Source organism: Heterocephalus glaber, unplaced genomic scaffold, assembly GCF_053883595.1.
Source record: "Heterocephalus glaber isolate CG9 unplaced genomic scaffold, H.glaber_assembly_v1.0 deba00001666, whole genome shotgun sequence".
Classification (NCBI taxonomy): domain Eukaryota; kingdom Metazoa; phylum Chordata; class Mammalia; order Rodentia; family Bathyergidae; genus Heterocephalus; species Heterocephalus glaber.
Window position 1 is genome coordinate 4,173,782 of NW_028258406.1, and position 22,109 is coordinate 4,195,890.

At 34.6% G+C, this 22,109-nt stretch overlaps 1 protein-coding gene across 6 annotated transcripts in view; it reads left to right on the top strand.

Annotated features, from left to right (window-relative positions):
• Diaph3 (diaphanous related formin 3) overlaps nt 1-22,109 on the top strand; it is a 501,638-nt gene that overhangs the window by 265,544 nt on the left and 213,985 nt on the right. For all 6 annotated transcript variants that reach the window (XM_087197467.1, XM_087197470.1, XM_087197468.1 and 3 more), the window contains one exon: nt 11,350-11,589. In XM_087197467.1, coding sequence (XP_087053593.1) covers nt 11,350-11,589 — 240 coding nt within the window. The remainder of the gene's footprint in view (nt 1-11,349; nt 11,590-22,109) is intronic.

The following is a 22,109-nucleotide window of genomic DNA, read 5'->3' on the forward strand; positions in this document are numbered from 1 at the left end:
TAAGCACTTGAAAATTTCTCTGGTATACCTGGAATTAAATGATAAAAAGTTTTATTTAACTTTGTTTACCTGTGGCTTCTGAAACAAAGTGTGGTGGTGTTTGGCGCCATAGTTATTTGGTTAATTATAATACTTATCTAAGTTTTTTCTCCCATTATTTGCTTTGATTATGTTTTTATTTTGTATTGAATTGTGTTTCATTAAACACCCTTATCTTCCATACCAGACTTGGCTCTTTTGCAAGGATGAATGTGTTTGTTTTCTTCCTGTAACACTGGGTCAAGTTTCCTATCCTGCAACTCAGCTATTATCCATTATTACTGCTGGTTGTTTTTTTTTTTCTTTTCCAGGAATGCTGATTTTCTATCCAAGTCCAGATATTGTATTTATTTAGGGGAGGGGATATGGAATAATAAAAGTAATTTTTGTTTTCATTTAGTGAAAAGCTAACGTGAACTTTTAATTTGAGAGTTCTCATAGTTTATGACTGTGCTGAAACTGTGTAAGGGCTATGTTCATCGATGTCACATCTATCTCTTTCTATATTAAACTATATGACCTTTCTGAATATTATACCATGAAAGGATTTAAACTTCTAACAGCTTTAAACTTTCTAACAGCTTTTTAGTTACATTTTTGTGTTTGTTTTTGTGAGTTCTGGCATGGCATTTTAAATGCCGTGTACTGTTCTGGCATGTACTTCGAATGTAATGAAAGGAAAATTAGTTGCCTGGTCTTCTTGACCATCTTTCCCCTTATTATTCAATTGTCTGTGTTAGTCTCTTCACAAGCTAGAATCTCATGTACTTTTTGCAGCCTTCTTTGTCTTAAAAAAATTTTTTTTTCTTCCTCCCTAGGAAGGACTATGTGTGCTTTGGCCTTAGCTCTTTACTTCTTGCCGAATTTTTATAACCTCCGTTGGAATTACCCATGACTTTTACTGCTGGTTGTAGTAATTACCTGCATTCAGAAACTTCTTTTTCCTAAATTTAACATGGACTTTTGTACTTAGGTGTTTCATGATCATGAGTCTCAGGTGTACTCTCATCCTTTATTTTGTCCTTTGCCTGACTCCCACCTTTTGTATTAGCTTCAGCAGACTCTGGTTAGTCTTCGCCACACCGTAGTTATTTTCCACATATTTCTCCTCCTTTCCTTAAAATTTAAACCCCAGATCTAGGGTGTCTGGTATATTTAGACACAGCAATGAGCATATATTTTACTGAAAGGCAAAAGACTTGCCTGAAAAATATATCACAGTGATTTAATTAGAATGTTCCAAAAATGCACCTGCCAAATCAATGACCTAAATGGAAGCATGAATCCAAACACTGAGTGAATATCTGAAAGGCTATTGGTTTATTTTTAGAAGTCCCCGAGTGAATTTTATTTTTCCTAGTAGAGAAACAGACTAAAAAGTGCAGTAAAGACTAAGAAACACAGCAAGTTGTCATTGTTAATTAATAGTATTATGTGTGGAATAAACAAGGAAACACTTTTGACATTGACATTGTGGCATTAGAAAAAGAGCAAGCTTTTGTAAAATGTTATGAATAAAAGGAAAGGCAAAGAATCATTTAAAAGTATTTTGGGTGGTTATTGTTTGAAATTATGAGCGGGTTACCAAATACTGTACAATATGCACTCTTACTCTTTACCTTTGAATGAGCTAATCTGGAACATAGGGAACTTTTCCTGTGTCATTCTTTGTAGCTCCAATACCCTGACCCTGCCTCCTCAGAGGACCACCAAAACCCGAATATTTACTAGCAATATTATGAGATCAAGATAAAAGGGGTGGCTGTCTGGAATTACATTACAGGACCTGACTACATTGTTAAATTTTTTTGTTTGGATCCTACCTCCAGTATTAGCTTTGCATTTTACTCTGTGATTAACGTTTACCTCATCCCCTCATCAATCCTGAACATGTAATTAATTAACAACTTGCAAGTTCTGATGATTTAGCCAAAGTGACTCTTGAATGGAAGTATCATGTTTTATGGTAGTTTAATGATTTCTCAAAAATGTCTCTCTTGTTAGTTGAAACTCTGAAAACCATTCAGGGATTGCCATCCTTTGAGTGTATTTGTTTCATCAATGTTAATGAAATGGCAATGGAAAAACTCAAGTTAAAATTGAATATAATAGAGCTATTAATATATGATATTGCTGAGAAAAAACATAATCTCAAAGATAGCAAAGCCATGCCAGCTCATCATAACAGTACATATTTTTGTATTTGTAATTTTTCTGAATATTGACTATTTTAGGACCTATGCTTCATGCTTTGAATGCACTGTCCATTCAACTAATGAACTTTAATTATAAAATTAAATGAGTTTGTCACTTCCATGCTTAAAATACTTTAGTGATATTTATTTCATGTTTATTAATGAAGCCATTCAGCTTTGTTTTTATTAGTAATAACATAGACTATTGTTTTGTGTCCCTTTTCTTTTATTCTACTATTCTTGTAGGCAGTGTGTTAGTTTAGTCTTGTTTTTTCCAGTCTAACATTTCTGCTGTTTTGTTCGTGGGTTTTAAACCATGTTAAAATTGTTTAGGCCATTTTTATTTAATACAGTTATTAATATGCTAGAGCTTGAATCTATCATCTTGGTATTTTCTGCTTATATCTATTCTATAATACTCTTTTATTGTACTCTTTTGGATTATTTTAATGCTTATTTTTATTTTAACTCATTTTGTAAGGCAGGTGTGGTGCCACTGAGCTAAATCCCCAGCTCTGTAGTATATAGTTTTAATAGATTCTGAGTCTCAAGAGAAGCATTCCATATCTACTCACTGATGTAACATACCACTTCTGGTGTTCACTTCTTTGTGTAAATCAGTTTTTCACTTGGAATAATTTTTCTTCTTGAAAGATTGCCTTTAACATTTCTTCTAGGGCTAATTGATCTTTCTAGTGATTTCTGATTACATAACAGTTTATCAGATAATCTCATTTCTAATTCTTCAACCTCATCTTTTACCGCTTGGCTCTTTGTCATTAGATTCAGCTGTGTCTTAATCACTTTCCCAGTGCTGGACCCAAGACTTAAATTAGGCAAGGATTATTGTGGATCTCAGTTTCAGTCCATGGTCAGCAGGCTTTAAGGCAGAAATAGGACAGCAGAGGGCCATGACAGAGGAAAAGGTACTCAACTGATGGCATCCAGGCAACAAAGAGGAGAGAGGAGGTGGGACAGAAATGCACCCTTCCAAGTCATGTCCCAAATGGCCCACCACTTGCAGCCACACTCCACCTTCTAACTGCACTTTTAGTACAGAATTCATCAGCAGATGAACAGTGATCCACTCACCCTCCAAAAACCCACCTCTGAACATGTGGAGTCTTTGTTAAACCTTAACACGCTGTCTTCAGTTTCTTCTTGCCATAGCGGGTTTGCGTTTGTTCTGTTCCTGCTACATAGACCCAAATGCCACTTCCTCATAGAGATACTCATTATAATGATGCACCCACTTTCATTCTTTGTCTACATTACCGTTCATTGATAAATGGCACTTAACCCTATTGAAAATGATATGTCCTTTTGCTTTTGTATCATTTTCTCTCCTTTTGTTTAGTTATTTATCATAGTATACTCCATGGAACAGATCCTCATTTTCTTATTTACAATATAAACACCCAAGGCACGAAGCAACATCAGACACATAATACGTATTCAATAAATACTTAGCGAATGTGTACTCATATTCTTTTCTGACATAAGTCTGGAAACAGGTGCTACCATTGCGTAGATAAGACAACTCAAACTGTTTACTCAACCAGTAACTATTACAGCTCAACTGTGAACTATGGCTTTTTTAATACCATGGGCCATGCTTTTATTTTTTAATGTTGGCAAACACTTTTCTGTTTCTGTTTGCTTTACAATGATGGCTAACCTTTTAGAGCTTTCAGTGATAACATCCAGCTGCAGCACATGTTTCATGAGTTCACCATCACGGCAGGTGCATTCTGTACTCAAAGTTGCTTAGAGCAGTGATTTCTGTATGCTTCATTACTGGTGCAGTTTACTTTTAATATTGAAGATTAACTTGGATTTAACAATAGATACAAATTATTTTAGAATATCTAGGAATTTGAAGTTTCTGCTAGTTAAAAATAATTTTGGAACTTTTGTTTCTAGTTTCTTGACTTTGGGATCTTAAATCTTCTATATAGAGAACTAAAAAGTGTATGCTTAAGTCTATAATGTAATTGTGAGATTTGCTTTTTGATGGTGATCTTTGTTTTCTTTTTTGGTATAAAAAAATGATGCTTTGTAGTCAGACTATCTATGTAGTATTGAAATTTTATGGTGCAATTTGCTTAATTTGTTTCATTTGGAGAAACAAAACAAAACATCATTATAGTCACATACTAATTACTAGCCATGCATCATTCATTTGAAATAAAGCCTAAAGCATTTTGTAGTTATAAGCAAAAAGGTCTCTTACGATTCTTCACTTTGCAAACAACATTGTTTTAAGGTTGCTTTTTAGAACTATCATATAGGGCCTGGAAGCATTGTTTTTCCTGTAATCTGCAAATCTAATTTCATAGGTCATATATATTCTTCCAAGACTACTTGAGAAACATAAAGGAAAAGGTGAGGCTGGACTTAGGAACTATATTACTAAAGAGTGAGGCAATTTGTTGAAGTATTGGCTTAAGGTATAATTATTACAGATACATCTTTTCCTTTTCTCTTTTTCTGTTTGTGAAGGTACCATTGTTCCTAGAAAGCTCCGTGAAGTTATGTTTGAGTAAAATTGAGTAGATACTATATTGCCACTTCTACCATTGGGTGTGCTGTCTCCATTGACAAAATGTGAAAATTTGATGAACATATACTATATGCATGCTATTCATACATGTATACAAGTTCTTCGTGGTAGTCTCAGCATCTTCCCGATTACTTATTCATTGTACAGGAAGGAAAATTGGAAAAACTTGTAGATACTACATTGTGGACACACATGCACACACAGAAAGGAAGAGATAGACCTGATTAACCAGTTATTTATACTTTGTCTCAGTGAAGAATTTGTTATTCTGTATTTTTAAAATGTTATGGATTCCATTCATGGAGGCATCCAAAACAGAAAAAACTTGAGAATAAATTTGACAAAGGTTAAGAAAATTATTGGCAAGTTATAAAACTGGACAAATATGCAAATCAGCTGTGTTCAGATAATGGACACCAGTAGAAAAAAGCTCACATCCTTGAGAGAACAGAAACTCATGAATCTCACAAACACCTAGCCTTTGGTCTGGTGAAAATGTTCCAAATACAGCACAAAAGGCAAGTTGGAGCAGGGGATGTGGTTCTCTCTGTGATGAGGCAGCAGAGATAAGAATTTATAGCAGCAAGACAGCTGGGGTCTACAGGGCAGGGCACTAAAGAGGAAGGAATTCCTGTACTCTTGGTGGGATCTTCCTTGAACCTGTGTCCCAGGACGGGAGTGTTGAGACTCTAAGCAAAATGTGCTAGAGAACAGCCTCTCCAATGAGAGTGGAATAGAGCTAACTAGAGATCCCCTGTTGCCTAGAGGCACTGGATTTCTGATCACTTCATTAACAGACTTAGTGTTCCCTTGACATGGGAAAAACTTGTGCCTTAAGAGTGAGGACCACACCATAAAGATGTACTCTACTACCCTCCCCCCACAAAAAAGAAAAATTCCACATCAAGTCTTGTTGTTTTCCTCAGGAACAACAGTTTGGAAATTAAATACCATTTAGTTTGAGGGGCTTAGGGAATACCTTTTAACTTCCACAGAGCTCCACTGCAGAGGTATAAATCGAAGTCTTTACAACTTAAGGTGATCATCCATTGATTGATTTACCTGCTGGAGTAAAAGTGATATTTCTGAACTCAGCGTAGTCGCAACATTTTCCATGCATAATGTTCAATACTAGATTAAAAATAAAATAATAATAAAAGGAGATATTTTGTCAGGAAAGCAATTTCATATCCAAAATGGCCCAGAGTTTGTTTTTCTTTTATACAAAACACAATGTAGATATGGTGGATATGTTTAGAGAATTGGAGAAAATAATCTTCAAAGAATTAAAAGAAAACATGATCTTAATTAATTAAGGAATATTTGCAGGAGAATAAAAACCTTAAGAATTTACCACATGGAAACTCTTGAACTGAAAAGTTGAATGACTAAATTGAAAAATTTGATATATGGGTTTAGTAGTATATTGGAAAGAACAGAAGAATCTGAATTCAAAGGCAGATTTATACAGAGGATTTTGTCTTAGAAATGTGCAAGTCTTGGCTTTCCTTTGCTCCTATGAAACATGTAAATTGTACCATATGTACTTTGCTGTTGTATAGTTTTCTTAAATAATTTTAGCATAGGAGCTTTAATATCATAAGAGCACATTTATTTAAAAAAAAACCACATTTTTGATATTCTGAGTACTACCCAGACATAAGGCACTTGAAGCCTTTCTCCAAATGCAATAAACTTTTTTTCTTTTTGAGAATTCTGGAGATCATGAACATATTGGCCTGCTAACAGTGGAAGATAGACATATTTTTCACATAATTAGAAAAATTGGGTTCAGAATTTCTAAATGTCTTCAGTCTGTTACTAGATAACACTACTTTCTCTTATCTTTCACAAAATGCATTTGTTTTTTCCTTGTTCTTGCTTCTTCTCCCTCAGAGAACTGAAGAATTTGCTAATAGAGACGTATGAGTAGAGTGCAGCGTGGAGCCACTATAAAAGTAGATCTGGAAGAGTATTAAAAAAAATCAACATAGGAGGAGGGAATTGGGCATATGGAGAAGTGAATGAAACACCAAGATTAAGTAGCAAGTGAAACTCATAGGGTCATTTTCTATCTTACCAGTAACTGCTATGAGGAAATTTAATTCATACTTATAAAAAAACATAGTACACTGGGTTTGAATGCCAGATGATGTTTAGTTGGGGCTTTTAATTTCCACACAGTGATGATAAGTCATGGGACCACTTGATTAGCACCAAGCTACCTAGATGCCCAGGTCATATTCCTTGTGACTTGAAGGAGTCATTTAACATTCCTGAAACCTCTTCCTTTTTTTCTTATAGCTAGGTATTTACAAAGTATATGAATGAAAGCTTTAGAGTATTAAGTCTATTTAGATTGAAGCTAGGAACTTCAATCGGTAGGTTATACTGTAGTATTAGAAAGTTAAATGAGTGGTTAATTTTAAGGAAAAATAATACCCATATGTACTAAAGTTTTGTGTAAGTACCTCTAAATCTATGCAATAGGATAGGAAGGGCCTCAAGTTTTAAATATGTTGGTGCCTGACAATCTTTTATTTATATTAAAAAATGTAGTGAGAAATAGACACAATGTAAGTTAACCATAATTGGTATAAAGGTGTCAAATATATTCCCCGCAACAGACTAATGATAAAATTAAAATTATTTGTGATAAATAACCATGAGATTAGGGAGAATTATGGCTTTTGGGGACATTTTCTTTTACTCGCCCTTTAAGATAGAATTAGAGCACGTGGGCTATAAGAGTGTGCCTTTCAGAGCATGGAGCCCAGTCTGTACTTGTGGATTCACTGATTTTTCTAAGCCTTTTCATTTATGTTGTGCTTGTTCTTTCCCATGTGTTGCCAACAAACAACATTTTGACATTAAAAACTCCCCATAGGGTTCTGGAGATTGCTCCTTGTTTGATTTTCTTTTGTCACTGCTTTTGTGGCTTTTTCACTTTGGCCTGTGATTTCTGTAGATGATGGGGTGTGGGAGATTTCAGGAGTATCTCTGTGCCTTCAAAAATAGGGTGGAAATCAAAGTAGCCTTTATCTTTGAGACTGAGCTTCAGATTACACTTCACTGTTGTCATAGATTTTGGGGTTGTTTATATTTGCGAGGATTCCATAACAATAACTTAAAGGGTACCTCTGTGGAAAATGAAATTCTAATTTCTTACAACACTCTAATTGTTAATTAGCTTACAGCTTGCTGTCAATATTTTGTTTCCTGAAACCTTTTTCTTTCTTCCTTTTTTTCCTTTTGTTCTTTCTTCCTTCCTTTTCTTTTCTCTCTCTCTCTTTCAGCTTTCTGTTGCCATTCACAGTATTATTTGAGAGGTATAGTTCTCCGTTTCTGCATCCCACTTGGTCTTTGGCAGCCAAGTCAGAGTTCCAGCTTTCTTAGCACAAAAATAAAATGTGTAGCCCCAGTTTTCATTGAATATGGCAAGTTGTGAGCATGAGGAAGCTTTGTTCAAGCTTTATCCTTGCTCGCCACCTTTTTACCTTTTTTATTTGATTCCATTTGAAGAAACAAACTTTGAATTAAATAATGAGATAAAGAATCCTATTTTTATCATAGACCCCCTAATGATGGAACATTAGTTTTAATTGGGTTGTCCCCCCCTTTAATAAAAGGATCATTGTATCATTAAACAATGAACCAAAGACTGGAATGAGTTCCAGGTGACTTCTCAAGTTCTATTCCAGGTCAGCAGTTTAGCTTATTAAAATCCATTTATTTGATAACAAAGTGTTAATTTACCCAAATTTAGAAGAAAGAACCATATACAAAGGAAAACTAATTAAAAAATAGCATTGTTGAAAACTTGGTTTTTAGGTTATCCTTCCTGACTTTGCTTTGTCAGGGTTTTCGTGCTTGTGTAGCAGTTTGTTCTACATTACATCATTGACTTTATCTTTGCAAAGTACCTGTCCCTAGTGCCAGATAGACTCATTACTCATGCAAATCTGGGTTATATTTTTCTAGGAAAATTAATTACTTTATGCTGGCTACATATGGTTAGTTTGTCAGCAGGAAAGCGTTAACGTATTTTGAGGTGCTTTAATGTAGGCATTTAAGCAGTCTTTTTTCTTACTTCTTTTTCTGCATGAAATAGTACATTAACATATGTTAGAATGAAAATGTACTTGGTTAATACTAATGTTTTGCATGAGGTTCTAGAGAATTCCTTCTCCAGTTTATTACAAAGTGCCACATAGCTGATTTCATAGTTAGGGATGAGGGCACTGACAAAAAGCACAAAGGCCATGGGTCCATGCACTTTAGCAGGCACGAGAGGGCACTGGGCATTGAACCTAGAGCTTCTTGCATGCTAGACAAGTGCTTTACTGCTGAGTACATCCCCAGGCCTTTTTCTCTTATTTTGAGCCAAAGTCTTGCTAACTTGCTCATTTTGGCCTTGAGCTTGTGATCCTCCTACCTCAGCCTGCCGAGTAGCTTGGGTTACAGGTGTGTGCCAACAGCCCAGCCACTATGCACCCTTTTAATGTCTATCATTACATACACTATGTGTGAGTGCTCTTTTTTATGTCTCACTATTTAAAGTCTATATTAAGTGTAATAGAGTATTATTCATGTTGCCAATGTACTATGGCTATCTGCCATTTGCAGTGTTAAAGAGTTAAAAAAATTCCATGGAAATGAATCCATTTGGTGACATCCAGTGGATTTTATGACAAATCAAATGACTTTATGAGAAGTAATGGCTGTTTACCTCTACTTTTTTTTACTGGAGATATGATATTTTGAAAACTTGATTCATACCCAATAATAATTGATACTCTTATCAAGCCACCCTTTATCTTTCTTCAATTTTACGGCCGGGGGTTTAGCTCAGTGATTCCTGCACCTGCCTCGCAAGCGCAAGATCCCAAGTTCAATCCTCAATACCAAAAAAAAAAAAATTTTTTATATATATATATATATATATAGATATAGATAGATAGATAGATGTATCTATCTATCTATCTATCTTCAATTTTATATTGCTTAAAGATTAGAAAACATTTAATTTTTTCAAAATGTATCTCTTGTATTTACAGTCTTTTTTACTGTCTAGGAAAAAATATTTTTAACAGAAAAAAATATTTTTCCTAGACAGGGAAATGTGAAGACATTTTTTGAGGTCAGAGAATTTGAGGGCATTAAAGTACATTGTTGAGTGGACTTATTAACTACTTTAGTGGAGTTATAGATTTTTTTTCTTGTATGCATGTAAACACTTAACGTGATGTGGCTGGGTTATGTGCTAAGTATATGTTGTATATTTATACTATTTGCTAATGAAATGTTTTAGTCACTGTAAGGATTGGGTCCATCTGAATATATTCTCAGGTGTCTACTAAGTTAATTCTTTATTGCTCAGTTTTTGTAAGATAAGTTGGCTGTGTTTTGTTGTCATTAAGGCTATGTCTGCATTATATTGCTGTCTGATAAGCTTTTGTATAACATATACTAAATAGTCATTATATTAGGGACACATAACTTTCTGTCTTTTGAACAATAGTGATTTTATTATATTTGACATCCTACAAGCTTCATATAGCATTAGCTTTTTGTTTAGAGTTTGTAGCAAGGAGGACTAGTCTCTATTTTAACCCTGTTGTATTCTGTCATTAATTTTTGTCTGGTTTTTCCTCTCACTGCTTTTGATTTTACAGTAGTTGAACTTCAAGAATTTTACTATCACTGCCCCGTCAGTATGATTTAAGACTCAAATTCCGAATGCTTTTGGTCAAGGAATTCCTGTCTAGTATAAAGACAGTATCTCTCCAGCCTGTAGGAACTGATTATCCTCCTTGAGTGTACTGATAGAAGAGACAGAGTAAACGTAAAGATAGGCAGAATATGGCCCTTTGTTCTTTTCGACACAGTCCCAAACAGGGTTAACTTGGCACATGAAAAACCTGTGGCTTTGTCCCACTTCTATCTCCCTGACTCCCACGTTTCCCAACTCTGATTCTGCTAATTTAGTAGGTGTCAGGAGTCATTCTGCTTTCTGTGTTTCTGAAGAAAGTCAATTTAGTACAAATTGGGACCTATTTACTCTCCCTCTAACACAAACTGTTAGTCAGCAGGGCTTCTGAGGACAGCAATTGCTATTTGAAGAAAACAAACCCTCTTTAGACCTTTCTGCACATGTTTTAAACATGACCTGGTGTATTTTGGTGTTGAACAAGGATGATTTAGAGTAATGATATGAATGCTTTATACTTTGTTGCCTATATAATATATTTCCTCTTTATAATTTAGGTGGTTTTTTTAAAAAAAGGGTTACTTTGTTACTTAAACTTTGTTTCACTAAAGCTTCCTTTTCATTACACATCTAAATTGTTAATTTTGTTTTTGAGGGATGACTCTGGATTTCTTACAGAAACAAGCAGGGATTTTCTTCTCTCTTGCTGCCATCAGTTTCAGGGGACATATTGCTTCTTTGGTACTGTCATACCAATAAATCATCCCAGATTACTTGCATCCATACAGTACTAAAGTATACCATGCATTTTAAAGGAAATCTGCTATTTTCTTTTCAATCAGATGAGCAATGTGAAGAGACTACGGCCACGGCTCAGTGCTATTCTCTTTAAGCTTCAGTTTGAAGAGCAGGTGAACAACATCAAACCTGACATCATGGCTGTCAGTACTGCCTGCGAAGAGATAAAGAAGAGCAAAAGCTTTAGCAAGTTGCTGGAACTTGTATTGCTAATGGGAAACTACATGAATGCTGGCTCCCGGAATGCTCAAACCTTCGGATTTAACCTTAGCTCTCTCTGTAAAGTGAGTTTGTTTGGTTTTTTTTTTTTTTTTAAGACACATATTTGCCTGAACACTTAGTCTTAAATGTCAGCCCTGATTACATTATTTGAATATTTTTATTTTGATATGCTCATTATCAAGAACTTGAACTGAACCGTGAACTCAAACCCAGACTGAACTGAGCTAATTTACTCAACCTCTGAACTAAATCCAAATATTAATTTTCTGAGATCTGCAAATCCAACAGACGGATTTTGTTTAATAACAAAATTATATCGTAAACCTATGCTTTCTCAGAGCAACAAAATGGAACATCAGAATATTATTTAAACATAATATTTATTCAGTTCAGGCACCTGCATATGATGGTATATATTGAGTATTGCTTAAGGATTGCCTAACTTTTTACCTTTAACTATATATATATTTCTGTGCATTGTTTTTTGTAAGCAGATGAAAAGAGAAAAATAAGACTGCTTTCTGTAAAGGGAAAATAATTATATTAGGAACAAACATACCTGAGATGTCATTGATGATTTTGAAGTATTTTCATAGAACTATAATTTTGATGATAAAAATTTAATTTAATAAGTTTAGAGAATGTGTTTCTTCATGAGTTCTTCCATAGGTTGAATTTTCTTACAACAAATATATTCAGTGTTTCATATAACAGAGCTCTTTCCTAAGGAGTGGGCCATAGTAATTGTGCTTTATTGATCTGCTTACAACAAATTCTTCTTAGTTACACATCACAAGAAAAGCTTTCTCTTGTTCTTGACCTTGTAACATCTATTCTCACTGATTAAGGAATTTGATTATTGCTATTGCCAGTTCCTTAGGGAAGGTGAGAATAAAGTTCAGTGTCAGCTGTGGGTTTACTCAATAGTTATTCCTTTGGTGCTTACATGAATTTTCTCACTCAGTTTCCCTGACCTGTGCCTTCCCTTGGTATCAATACTTTGTGCGTTTTCCCCTCTCCCATCTCGTTTTTATTTTCTTTTCTTTGTTTTCATAGACTTCTGTATTTGATTAGGATCTTTGTTATGGTCAGTGCAACTCTTAAAACATCTTGAAGATTCTGCACATCTGTTGAGTGCTTACTCAGGGAGAAATTCTGTGCCAGATGCTTTATCAGATCATCTCTTTAATGTAGGTGATTAATTTTTCCCTAGCATACATGGAACTCATTTTTTGACACATAAACCATTGTACAAAATGTTATGGCAGTGCTGGAGGTTAGCCTAGCTGCCAGAGGGCAGCTAAATATTCAGAGAAGAGTAGAAACTTGAGCTGAAATTTAAAGGATGGGTACATGTTCTATGGAGGAAAAGGCATTCTAAGCAGGAGAAAGAAGTTCCATAAAGGCTGTGTGGCGTGGGGTGGTACCCTGAGTTGTCTAATATCATTGGAGCCTACACCGGACAGGAGTTAGGGAAAATAGTACTGAGTTGGTAAATTGGTTTAGATATTGAAAAGTCTTGAATGTCATGCTAGTAGTGTAAGTTTTGTGCAGACATGTTAGTTCTGTAAGGCAAATTATGTGAGCAGATATTTTGTAGGAAGATAGTCCTATCAGCAATATGAAAGGTTAAGCTGCTCTGTCCAGTACTGTTGCCAATAATGATTGTTTAAATTGATACTCATTAAAATTTAAAGAAGATTGAAATATTTAGGTCAAAAGTCCTACTTGCCATGTGCCAAGTTCTCAGTGTCTGTACATGTTGGCAGCATAGATAGAGCCCAGTTCAATCATTACTGTAAGTTCCATTCACAGTGCTAAGTTAGAGGATTACAGGGGGAGATTTTCAGTAGCTGACTAACATGTGGTACATGACATAGGGGAATGACAGGGTAAATCAACTAAGAAGATAAGGAAGGAGAAGAGATCAAAGATAATTCCTTCATTTCCAGTTTAGCCAACTGGTATGGGCACCACTGCTGATATGTGTAATGTGGTTGTTCAGAAGAGAATGAGTTCTGGGTTTCTTTGTTATTTTTCCCCTCTTGCTTACCTTAGTATCTTAAAGGACATGAGGTTGAAGGTGGCTTATTTAATTACTTAGCAAGTGCTTGAATATTTATTATTATATAACTGTCACTATACTTTGAGATGAAGGCCTTCCTTCCAAAATGAAGTAGTGTCAAAGGTGTTTGTGGTAAAATAATAGAGGGGAATCAGTAGAGTGTAACAACTCAAGAATGTCAGGGACATTGTCAGGGTGTGGTGATTATGAGAGGCTGAAGAAGGTGTGGAGGTATGTAAGACTGCCAAATACAGGTTTCCCTGAGAAGGAAAGCAATGAAACCAAAGCAGAAGAGGAGTTGCAAGGTTAAGGAGATGCTCAGTCCACACCTACAATCTTCTGGGCCAGATTGTTTCCTGGTGCAAAATGTCGGTTCCATTTTAGATTTTGTATCTCAGCGATATAGCTGACTCACAAAACTTGGCTGCATGCCCTCTTCTGTGCTTTCTCTACAGAGCTGTTGACAGGAGAGTAGGTCTGAGTAATGAGGTGGGATCCCCTAATGCAGTGCTCAATACATAGTCAATACTCAATAACTAGCTATCAAATGAATGAAACTTGTTTCAGGAGGCACAGTGTAGTGTCTCATATTTATTTTGTAGTTGAAAATAGATATCTTTTCAATGAGATACAATCACTGATGCGCAATAATTTTTAAATCTTACAAGTACAATACATGCGGTTATTATTTTACTATAGTTAGTCTGCAAACCAGTTTATCTGTCTCCAGATAATGAGTTGACTGTATTTTCATGCTATAATATTGGGTATTTTGATTATTCCTCTTAGGAGCCTTCTGTTGTGCAAGAAATAAAATAAATATTACAACTTCATATTTTTATTAGCCTACATATCAAGTTGAAAGCATACATTGAATAAGATGATATCTCATCATGTATCTTATCAGGAGTAGCAGCTTGATCTTTGACAATTGTGATTGAATTTTTCACACTGAATATAAAGCATTTAGGTTGTTGATAAGCCCCCATACAAAGAATTCCATATTTATTTGACAGTAGAAAGTTAGGAAAATATTTTAATCTGTTAAAACATGAGCAATTATATGACATTGAACATTTATATCTTCAATCCTTATTTTAAGTAATCCTTATAACATAAGCCCAAATATGAAAAACATACATTAATATATATATATATTGAATTAACATTAAGTTGCTTAGAAATAAGTACATTAAATTTTGAGTCCCACACACATAGTTTAATTTGAGGAGCAACATTACATCTTTGTATGCATTTGTAATCAAGATGTTTAACTATTGTATCTCTGACTTTAGTGAGAAAAATGCTTATTTACTTTTTTATATCCCAAAGATGTGATGTGGAATGTGATAAATATAGAAATAAAATATGATATAAGGCAAATGTAAAGTATAATTTTTAATAAGATGTTAATAAAAATTAAAATAGATGCATAGATGTGGGACTTTCTTGTGGTAAAAGTGTAGTACAAACATTTGTAAGAAGCTTGTGTTTTCTATGATTTCCTAAGGCTGAACTTTCTAAGAAATTTTCTACACGTGTCTTTCTAAAAGGAAAATGTGGTGTTAGACAGTTTTCTTTTTTTTAAAATTGTATTGGTACATTTTAGGTATACAATATAATGACATTCATCATTGGAAATTTGCACCTTTACATAATCTCTCTTGGTTCTTATTTTTTCCCCATTCCTCTGCCCTCCCTTCAACACCTCCATCCCTCCCTATTTACAAAGACTTTGTTTCCATTTTTTCATTTTCTCATATTCCATTCCCTTCTTTTCTTTCCCCTACCCCTCCCACTTCTCCTCCCGTTTGCCCCTTTTCTTCCTATTTGACATTATCTATTATACCATTTAGTCCTTATTTACACTTTCAGTTTCTCACACTAGAGAAACTATTCAGTATTTACATATGTGTGTCCTATTGATTTCACTTAAGAGTATGGCCTCAATGTGCATCCATTTAGCTATAAATGTCTCTAGTTTCTCATTTTTTATAGCTGAGTAGTACTCCATTTTATTTTTAAAAAACACATTTTCTTGATCCAGTCTCCAGTTGATGGGCATTTGGGCTGCTTCCAAGCTTTAGCTATTATAAACTGTGTCCCTATGAACATGGGTGCACATATATCACTGTGGTACGATTCTTTTAATGCTTTGGGGAAGATCCCCAGCAGGGGAATAACTAGGTCAAATGGGACTTCCAGTCCTAGTTCTTTGAGGTATCTCCATACTGATTTCCACAGTGATTGCACCAGTCTACGCTCCCACCAGCAGTGGAGCAGGGTTCCTCTTTCCCCACAGCCCTACCAGCATTTGTTATTGGTTGATTTCATGGTAGCAGCCATTATTTCTGAGATGAGGTAGAATCTCAGCTGAACAGTTTTCTTAAAGGCAACAAAGGAAAAATCCGTTTCATGTGTATTTTTCTTCTAGAACCATACCATTCTTTCCTTTCCCCTGTTCCAAATATGTATTAAAAAAAAAAAAAAAAGGTGTGCCAGCCCATGAGAAGCCCTCATAGTAAGATACAGCCATAGTTATTCTACTCTTAGTTTATATAAAAGGCTGTAAGTACCTTGTCTTTTTGTTTTGGTACCGGGGATTGAACTTGGGTCCTTGTACTTGCAGGGCAGGCGGTGGAACCACTGAGCTAAATCCCTGGCCCAGTACCTTGTCTTCTAATGGCTTGACTTTTTAAAATGATGAACCTTAGAATATAAATAGAGGAAAAAGAGAATATAAATGGAGGACTACTTATCATTCATAAAATCCTCCAAAGATATTAGTGGGCCTTAGCTAAAAATTGGACAAAAGCCTTCTTGAGATACCTGTATACAAAATCTCAAAATATTTCATAAATATATGTCTGATTTACTACTGATAAAATATTAACCTATATCCATGAAATTTCAGTAGCAGGTGATAGGATACTTTTCTGACCAAAATATCTACTAGAGAAAATTTGTGTCTGTTTAGTGTTGGAGTATTTCTTCAAGAGAACGAATAGGTAGGTTTAAGATTTTTTTTCCTCAGGTAGATCAGCGTTGTAGCCAAAGAATGACTTGACCCATTCATCAAAGTTCAACATCGTGTTAGAATATATGAGATAATTTTGATTTGTATATTTAGGGAGCAGATGTTAGAAATGTGCAGAAAGTGGCTATAACATGCATTTAATAATGTTTACTTACATCTAATGAGGTGATTTATTTCTGAATATCAAGTCATCATGATCAATACAATAGCATGATGTAGCTCTTTGTTCTAAATAATTACAAAATCTCACTTCTTATAACTGGATAATAGATACAAATTTTGGAGCAAGTTACCAACTGCTTTAACTAATTTTAAACAGTATTTATGCCACCTTACTCTTTGGGGAAATTGCAGAAACAGATAACTATTGATTCCACTTTAGATTTATCCACATTATATTTTTGTGGGAGGCTTTCCATTCTCTATGGCAGTAGAACACTGATGAGTTCATTTCAAAGTTGAAGTCATCAAAAGACACATAGTATGGGACTCTGAGGGGTTGAGAGTTAGGTGTGAAGAGGGTGACGATTGGCAGGAAAAATTTATGTCTAAGTTCCTTTTTGTATATCGAATTTTCTAGGCATTTCTTTTATAAGCTAGGCTATCCAAAAGTATAGTAATCTCACCAAAGCTCTAATGGAAATGATTTAAAATGAGAACATTGAATTTCTGTTTTCTTTAATGTACCTACCAACCTTAGTGTGTGGCTGTTCCAAATTTAGCAGCTTGCTCTTAGATCACTTAATTTGCACACTGTTATCTTTTAAAAAGTACCAATACCTTATCTCCTTCATCAGTTCATTTGATTCAGAATGTATGCATATGGATCCTAGTTAGTAGCATTTTACAAAGTGCTCCCCAGGTGATTTTAATATTCAACCTAAACTGAGATACATTTTATGTATTCTACCCTACTTACGTGCCCCCAAATGGAAAATCTCTGATTGATGGTTTGGAACCAACTAACAAACAAACATAAAGAAATGAACACTAAGCAACACCAAAACAGAAACAAAAAAAGAAACAACTTAAGGATGAGTTGTGAAAATATTTCCCAAAATGGTTGCTTTTCTTACATGCCAAGCTGAACACTATTCTGAAAATGAAGATTTTGAAAAGTAGTATGAATTTCAGATCTAGTGGAACTGAAGTAATTGGTGTGTCAATTCATTTTACAAGTTCCTACCTTGTGCAGGTAGTATTTCAGTGACTGTAGTGCATGACAAAATGCCTCTTCCAATCACAGGCAGTTTGTATTTTTGAGTATCTCTCAGTCCTCAGGTTATTATAGTTACTGTACAAAGTCTTAATGCCTTGTGTATGACTTTTTCTTGTACTCCATTAAGTCATTTTTAAGAAAGATCTTTGCCAAACAAATTCATTGTTCCATCTGCATTCAGTATATGTTTTAGAAAGACTTTTATTTTTTGTCAGATTGGCAAAATTATACTATTACATTTTGGCATCATTTAACATTAAGGCAGTTATGGGCCAAAGACTTGCAAATAACAAATGCCATTCTTATTTTACATACACCCAATTAAAACACAGGAATTCTGATTTCCAAAGCAATGTGAAACTTTTTAAGATGCTTAACCTCCTTTGGCTCTTTCATTAGCACATTTAATCTGTAGCATTTGTCAAGAAATATTTAATTGGATTTACTAAGTAGTGTTTTTGATAAATTCTTTTCTCCTTACCTTTGTTTCTCAGTTGCTATAAGCATTGTAAATTGGAATTACTCCATTAGTAGAATATACAAGTGTGACTTCAGTCAGGCAGACGCAGCAGGGTGCTTGTGTGCTGTCATGTAGCTCCTTTCTTAACAAGCACTGTTGCTCCTTTAAACTCTTTGCCCCAGACCTCCAGCCTTGCTGTTATAGAGGGCTGCTACTCATTAGAGGAGCACCCAAGATTCATCTCACCTATTTGTGGTTTAGTCTCTTTTAATATTGTGCAAATAAAAAAATCAAAAACGAGATACTTCATTCCTGATAACTGTAGAAGCATATTATTTACCTCTTCTTTATCAAAACTCTTCATTATTCTTTCATATTTGGATCAGTCATAAAACATGCAACATTTTTATGTGCACAGTAAAATAGTACTATTTATGAAGACTTGTTCTTGGGGAACAGGAAGAGGATATGATGATGAAATGTGTGTGTAGGTGACTTTAGACTTGGTTCCAGGGTTGGGAGCTACATAATAAATCCTTCCCAACCACAAATTCAGAAAAATAACACTTGAAACATATCATGTATAGGTTTTGTTAAGTCCTTTAAATGTAAAATTCAGAAGTTCTTGTGTCTATTTCTATTTAAGCAAATATTTAATCTAAAATTAATGAACGATACACAAATATTAATCATCATAATGAAAATACAACATCAAAATTTCTTATGTATGCAAACAGTACTTAAGGAAAATGTATAATATTAAATGTATGTTTTGGCTAAAAAGAAAGATCTAAAATCAGTAATTTAATCTTCCACTTTAGGAAATTAGAAAAAGAAGAACACATGAAATCTGAAATAAATACAGCAAAAAATAGTATATATTAGAGAAGATATCAATGAAGTTGAAAACAAAAAATTAATAAAATGAACAAAGCATACTCTTATTTATTAAAAAGATTGATAACATTGATAAGTCTCTAATCAAGCTAACCAAGAAAAAGAATGAGAGACAGAAAGAAAAGATAGTTTATATCAGAAAAGAAAGAGGATATTACCAGTGGATACCACACACATTAAAAAGGGCTATAAAGTAATAGTGTGAACAACACAATGCCCGCAAATTTGATAACATGGACAAAATGGACCAATTTATTAGAAGTGTCATAAAACTTACATAGAGGAAATGGGTTAATCCAAATAGTTCTGTATCACAGTACAGTAATACCTCAGTTCATGAATACTTCTGTTAGCAAACAATTCAGTTCACAAACAGAAGAGTTTGGCACAATTTTGCTTCAGTTAACAAACTTTGCATCAGGTGAAAGAACATGACCATGGCCATCTTCTCCTCATGAACACAAACATGGCCATCACCCCCAGAATCGTGGAAAAAAATTGTTTGTGAACCTAGGTACCACTGTAATTTTATCAATAATTGCTCTTCTAAAGCATGAACAAGATCTAGATGCTTTTATCAGCTAACTCTAGCAATCATTTTAGGAAAAGTAATAGTAATTCTCTACATTCCACTCCAGCAAATAGAAGCAATAGAAACACTAATTTTATAAAGGCAGATTGGTTCAACATTTGTATCCCATCAACAGGTTAAAGAATAAAAATCATATTGATAAATGCAAAAAAGGCATTTGATAAAATCAAGCAGTCATAATAAAAATTCTCAACAAACTGTGAACAGAGGGAGATCATCTTCAATTTGCTAAAGTACATCTATAGGAGTTCTACAGGTAGCATCATACTTAATGGTAAGTATCTGAAAGTGTTTACCATAAGATCAGGGGCAAGGCAAGGATGTGTCCTCTTCCCTCTCCTATTCAACAGCATATTAAAAGTCTTAGCTAACACAACAAGACAAGAAAAGGAAAGACAAAGTGTTCAGATGGGAAGGAAGACATAACACTGTTCAGAGATAACAATGTAACCAGCTCCCTCCTGTGCTGTGATCTGGGTCCTTGTTTTGGTGCAATGAAGATTGAAGCAGACAAAATAGCATCCGGCAAGCAGTGGAGAATGACCAAGTGTATGTTTAATAGATAGAATAAAAAAAGAGGGCCAGGGATTTAGCTCTGGTTCCACCTCCTGCCTTGCAAGCAGAAGGACCAGAGTTTGATCCCCAGTACCTCCCCCAAAAAAGAGCTCCCTGCTTGTCAGGGAGGTGTTCCATAAGGTGGACACAGTAGATGTTTATATCCATTGGCTTTTTTTTAATATAGCTTTTGGTGTAGGTGAACATGACAGAAAGCAGTGATGCTCCTGGTCTCAGGGTAGGCCTTTAATATCCGGAAAGCAAGCTGCTTCATTTACATTTCATGTCTTCAAGGTCTTCTCTCATTTGTTTAGGGGCCTGTTTTTTTGTCCCTTGTATTCCATTAGGCACTGAGAGTCACTTTGCTTAGTTAATTTATTTGGGCCCTCTGGTATGTTAACTCACTTTTAGTTTACTTCTGGTTAATATTCAGGACCTGTACCCTGTCTCCAAACTTTCAAAGTCTTCCAGACTCGATATGACTATTTGTAGAACTCCTCCAAAATTGGCCAGAAAACAAATATCCTGGAACTAATCAGCAGTTATAGTAGTTTCAGGATATGGCTTTAAAGAGCCAATTGGTTTTCTGTATAATAACAATAAACAATTGGAATTTGGAATTAAAAATTGTTTAACATGCATCATTTCTTGAACATCAAAAATGTAGTTTGGGGCTGGGGATTTAGCTCAGTGGTTCTGCCGCCTGCCTCCCAAGCGCAAGGTCCCATGTTTGACCACCAGTACCAAAAAAAAATGTAGTTTGTAGTCTAATAGAAAATATAAGATCTATATGAGGAAAACTAAAACTTTGGTGAAAGAAGCCAAAAAGCTAATGAAAAATAGATATTCAGTGTTCATAGGAAGGCAGTGTGAATATTTTGAACATATCACTTCTCAACTTGACCTATAGATTCAAAACGTGTCCCAAAGTCCTAGTAAGTTGTCATGTATGCATTCACAAAGTGATTTTGAAGTTTATGTGGAGCAAATGATATAGAAGAGCCCCAGTAGTGAAGAAGAAAAACCGATGTCTGACAATAACTAACTTCAAGACTGCAATAAACAAAACATAGTAATGGAAAAGAAAAGCATATTCATTAGTGGAGCAGAAAGAGAGCCATGAAATAGACTCACATAAATACAGTCAACTGACCCTTGACATAAAAATAAGGGTAATTCAATATAGAAAACAGTCTGTTAAAGAAAAGGTGCTGGAATACCAGAGCATTTACATGGGTAAAATTTGAGTAGAATAGAAATGTTGATAAAGACCTCATGTCTTTGACAAAAACTAACTGAAAATGTACCATAGAACGGTGATGGGAAACCTTTTAGAGCTTTCAGTGATAATCTGCTGTGACCCATGTGCTGTAGGTTTGCCACCAATTCCATAGGCCACAATGTAAAACTATATATCATATCTGACCCTGGGTTTTGCAATAACTTTTAAAATATTACATTAAAAGAATAATGCATGAAGGAGAGAATTGACAAGCTGGACTTTATTAAAATTTGTGGCAAACACTTAAGAGAATGAAAACAGTAGTCTTGGAGAAAATCTTTCCACATCTATCTGATAAATGACTTTTTAATCTGAAATATTTATATGTATATTAAACTTAAAATTCAGCAATATGAAAACACATTTAAAAAGGATCAAAAGACATAAATAGACATCCTACCAAAAAGATTTACAGATGGCAAATAAGCATATGAAAAGATGGTGGAGGGGTTAAAATGTGTTATTTTGGTATATA